Raw genomic sequence first — 4,885 nt, 5'->3', positions numbered from 1 at the left:
AGCAAAAGAGGATTAAGTGTTTTATTCTAGTAATAACCATTCCCAGTAAAAATTCAATACATACTAAACTTGACCATACATGTCCACATGGTGTTTATATCTGGGAGAAAAAACACTGGCGGGCGACTGTTTTGTTTCAATAACAATACACAGCTAACAACCTTACAATGCATACAGTAATAAAAACACAACACTCAATAGCAACATTTAGAATCTGTACAATCTGCTCCCAAAGATGACCTTTTGTGTCTCTATTGTGGGATTTTGTGCATGTGTCACATGTTGTACAACAGTCGATAATGATGGTCAAAACAACCTTCCCATTTATTTTCTTGGTTATCAAGAAGACAAGACTTGCTACATCTGATGGGTCACCTGAAAAGGTACTTCAGTAATGATATACCGGTGCTTTCTTTTCTTAAAACAACATTTTAACTGAAAGCGCTCAGCGTAGCTGCAGAAAAATGGTGCTTTTCTTCTAGTAGGCTGCACAGACTCTGTTCTCAACTGGAACAGTTGAAGATAAGAAGCTGTATGCTATATGAAATGTTACATGGAGTGTAATGGGCAATGAATGTGTCTCAAACTCTAACGCTCAAGACAAACTGCGAGACAGTGTGTTTGTGTCAATAAATGTTGCTACTGACTGTTATTTCAGCCTATGAAAAGCTAACTGTCAATGAGTAAACTGTGTGGCCCCCACAAAGGCACAAATTTCTACAAGCACCATTTAATTTTATAGACCCACTTTACACACACACCATTACAAAGACAGCAACCTGTAAAGCAGCTGGTTGGAGCTCAGAGAATGAAACATGCTTCAGTATACCTATTTCTACAAATCTCTCTACTCTGCAGGTCATGGTAAACTCTTTGCGGTGTGCTGGACCGGACTCCTGGGTGACCGTGTACTCTGGCAAGCGCCAGCCTTTCTGCACCACCAATTCCTATCAGAGAAGCCATGAGAAATACAAACAAAAATAATACACACAGGCATCCACTTGAATGAAAGCATCTACACATAATGCACATAATACTACTAATAACTGAATGCACAATTATGTCAGTATTAATTACTGGAGTATAAACAGTCAAAATAAACTACAGCAGTTCACCTGCAGAGCTCCCACAGGGTTACATTCTGACTGCTGGGAACTTCCTGTCGGTTTCATCTCTGATGAAGAGCTGGAGAAGTGCGAGAAACACAGAAGTGGATGTAACTAAACCATAGAGGGGTCCGTGCTGCATTTCTTCATTGTGGGACAAATCACGCAGGTCCATCAGAATAATCAAGTGCATGTGTTTTACTGATGTTCAAGGTTTGCTGTCTCATCATGGAAGGTGACCACATTTTGTACCCCCAAGTACTCAACAGCCATGTGCCATTATCATCACTCTGAGAACGCCAACCACGCAGGTGTGACTGGAGCAACAACACAGCCTCGACAAGCAGTATTTAAAATTTTTACATCTTGAGTAAACGGGACAGCAATAACTTTCTACAAAGCTCAAGAGTTGATGCTGTAATTCAAAATCTAATAACCCACTGATGGAGCTGTCAGCCAGAACTTTGGGTGATATGTATCACCAAAGTGTGAAATTAACAAGTAAACTCACCCGTCTCCATCAGCAGGCACATCAACCTCAATAAGCCCGTCTACTTCAACACCAGCTCCAGTAGGACCTCCAAGGCCTCCCTTGAGCATCTTCAGAGCAGCCTCGGCTGCTTTGTGCTTGGCTGCCTTCTTGCTGGGCCCTTGGCCGGTGCAGTTGATCTCTCCGACAGAGACACGGAAAGTGAAGTTGGGCTGGTGGGCCTGTCCCTCTGCCTTCAGCAGGTCATACACTGGGGTCTTGCCTATCCGCGTTCCATACTCCTGCAGCAGACTGATGGGCGTCTTTCCGGGATTCACAGCCAGCATTTGCTCAATACTAAATAAAAGACACACACACAAAAAAAGTGTGATGTGATGTTGTGGAGCTGCTGATAAAGTCACAACACCCTTTGTTGAGATGGACGAATGTGCAGGAAGAAATGAGACTAGAAACAAATTTGAATTGTATTTAAAACAAATGTTGGAGGATTTATTTCTCTCACTTCATGGTGCATAGTGTATGTATTGTATAGATTATTAGACCTCTGCTACCTTCCCAACAGCATACTAAATTCCGTCGGCATCTCCCGTGTTCACTTAGGGTCATGCAGGTCCGATATGGAGGTAGTGGGCGGGGGGAATAGTGTCAAGAGGAAAGCCCCTTTAACATTTTGGAGATTTATCTGGATTTGGTTGAGGGTTCTGGGTCAGTTCTTTAGTTTTCTTTAGACAGGAAAGTGGAACACAAATCTCTACAACATGAAATTAGTTACACAAAAATTATCAAAACAATGGCATGAATAAATAGTTAGTATACTGCAATGTTAGTATAGTTAGTGTTTGTGTAACACAACTAAATCATCACTTTTACAGCCAATTTACTTTTGACAGATTAGGGAATGGAAATTGCACTATGTTCAGTCTGTCCAATCACCACAACATTATCTTATAACTCCTTCAGTTTATCTGGACGTCTTGGTGGCTTTCCTCACTCATCTCCTTCTGAGAGTGCCAACCACGCAGGTGTGACTGGAGGTGAACTGGAGCAACATCACACTTAGTTTGTGAGAACTGCCTACTCCAGACAAATTTACCAAACAGCACCACACTGTTTGTATTTCTTAATGATTGTTGTAACTGAAGTTCAAGACATAAGGTACATCTCTATAGCAGCGTACTATGTTGAAGACAAAAAGCAATACATTATAATCCTACTCGGCACACATTTAGTAGTTTAACGGCAACCGGAAGATCTACTACCTCCAAAGTGTCCAAACAGACTACACTACACTATTCCATGATGTGGTTGGAGCTTAGTAACAGAAGAACTTCCCAGGAAAATTCAAAGACAGCAGACACGCATGAAAATTGTAGTGGCATCCAAGGAGCTGTGGCATTGTACAAATATACATTCATTAAATATCAGGAATCATTTAAAAAAAAAAAGGGTTGCGATTTGGCCGCCACCACCACTGCTTTCAGCTTCTTAAATGTGAATATTTTTGGGTATGTTTTACTAGTCGCTGCTGTACTCCTTATCTGGCAGTAATCTGAGTATCTTTGGGCTGTGGACAAAACGGGACATTTGAACCTGGGGTATGGAAAGCATTGACATTTTTCACTGTTTCTTGACATTTTATTGACCCAGTCAAGTAACTGAGAAAACAATCTATTGATTATGAAAGTATTGCTAAATGCACTAGTTAGTAGTTATAGTAAATTTGATTATTTGGCACAATTTTATATGTCTGACATATTTCCAGAGCTGTTACTCTTAATGCAGGTATAAACAGTTTAGAAGTGTAAGGATCGTCGTGCTAAGCTAGGTTAGCTTGTGTCCATCTTCACCTGGAGCACCCGGAGTTTCTCGTCCAGCTGTCCGATGCTGTCTCGTCGTTCATTCCCTATTTCACACAGTCAGAGCCGAGCTGTTTCGGATGGCAAATCACCCCAGAAAAACAGATACTTGCTCTCATTAGACGCTATTTTCCAAAACAACGATGAGGCAATGACATGTGGAGACGAAACTCCGTCCATCCGCTGCGAGACAATGCAACGACGCACAAGCGTGACGCAGAGCGAAACTCGGCTTCTCATTGGTCTAACGAGTCAGAGGGGCAGTTCGTTTATTACACCGGCAAACACCGACCCCGAGGAAGTTACAAATGTTTGTTTGCTACGATTATGGACAGTTCTTCTTCTATGGCGGTTTAACGGCAGCCGGCATCCCTATTGTTGCAATGCTGCCACCTTCTGCATCAGTCCGTTATCGCAGTACTAAATCATCTCGAGGAGTCGTGTCTTTCGAGTATTTAAAAAACACCTCTTACTCGACCCTATGTCTAAAATACTTCTTACATAAACGTCTTTCAGGTCTATTCTTCTAAATTCTGAGTGACGCTCTTGTTTTTATTAATATGTATATGTCGCAGACATGAAGCTCTTCAGCATCTCACCATGTCATTTAGTTCCAATTCAGACTTTTTTTTTTTGAGTAAATGGAGCATGAGCATGTCTTAAACCTTTCAGCTTCTTTATGTTAGAAAAATTAAAACAGAAAATAAGATTTTAAAATCAGACCTTCACTGTGCCTTGTAATAGATCACTACAGTGATCGGTCCAAGATGGCGGCCACACTTCTACTACAGTGACCGGTCCAAGATGGCGCCCACATTTCTACTACAGTGACCGGTCCAAGATGGCGCCACATTTCTACTACAGTGATCGGTCCAAGATGGCGGCCACATTTCTACTACAGTGACCGGTCCAAGATGGCGCCGACATTTCTTGCGCCTCAGCAACAAATGTTGCCTGACAACCAGCTCTGAATTGAGTCAGATACTGGCCTCTCTCTCCTAGCCTGTGATTGGTTGGCAGCCAAGATGCAGATGTCAGCCTCACGTTGATGTGGCACGAGCGCTGGTCATTTAGGAGAGGGAATTCCAGCGCTACTCCTATTGATCGTTTAGGAGTGGGAAATCTCATGCCAAAAGGATGCCAGTATCCGGCCCAATTCATAGCAGGCCAGTTGTCGGGCTACAACCAATGCAGTGTCTACTCCTCTTTAATAATGTCTATGTTGGTCTACCATCAGTTTGTGGCTTTTTACGGCTTTTTACAACAGAGATTGTGGCTTTTTCCCAACTGGTGTGCCATTTCCGGTTTGTGCCTCCGTCTACCATAGAGTGAGCCTTGCTCTACTGCGCGGCGCCCCGCTCGTACAATACATGAGACATGCTGCACTGTCTCTGGCTGTGGATATTCCAAACATAGTCCATCCTGATGGTTTC

At 42.6% G+C, this 4,885-nt stretch overlaps 1 protein-coding gene across 1 annotated transcript in view; it reads right to left on the bottom strand.

The window, feature by feature from the left end:
- Positions 1 to 3,585, bottom strand: part of LOC117506626 (RISC-loading complex subunit tarbp2-like) — a 3,757-nt gene extending 172 nt beyond the window's left edge. The window contains exons 1-4 of the mRNA XM_034166152.1: positions 3,444 to 3,585; positions 1,618 to 1,932; positions 1,116 to 1,185; positions 830 to 947 (exon numbers count right to left, since the gene is read on the bottom strand). Coding sequence (XP_034022043.1) covers positions 830 to 947; positions 1,116 to 1,185; positions 1,618 to 1,932; positions 3,444 to 3,496 — 556 coding nt within the window. The 5' untranslated portion in view covers positions 3,497 to 3,585. The remainder of the gene's footprint in view (positions 1 to 829; positions 948 to 1,115; positions 1,186 to 1,617; positions 1,933 to 3,443) is intronic.
- Positions 3,586 to 4,885: the final 1,300 nt, after the last annotated feature.

This window comes from Thalassophryne amazonica, chromosome 3 (assembly GCF_902500255.1).
Source record: "Thalassophryne amazonica chromosome 3, fThaAma1.1, whole genome shotgun sequence".
NCBI classification, from domain to species: domain Eukaryota; kingdom Metazoa; phylum Chordata; class Actinopteri; order Batrachoidiformes; family Batrachoididae; genus Thalassophryne; species Thalassophryne amazonica.
The sequence above is the reverse complement of the archived record's forward strand: the minus strand, read 5'-3'. Positions and strand labels throughout refer to the sequence as shown.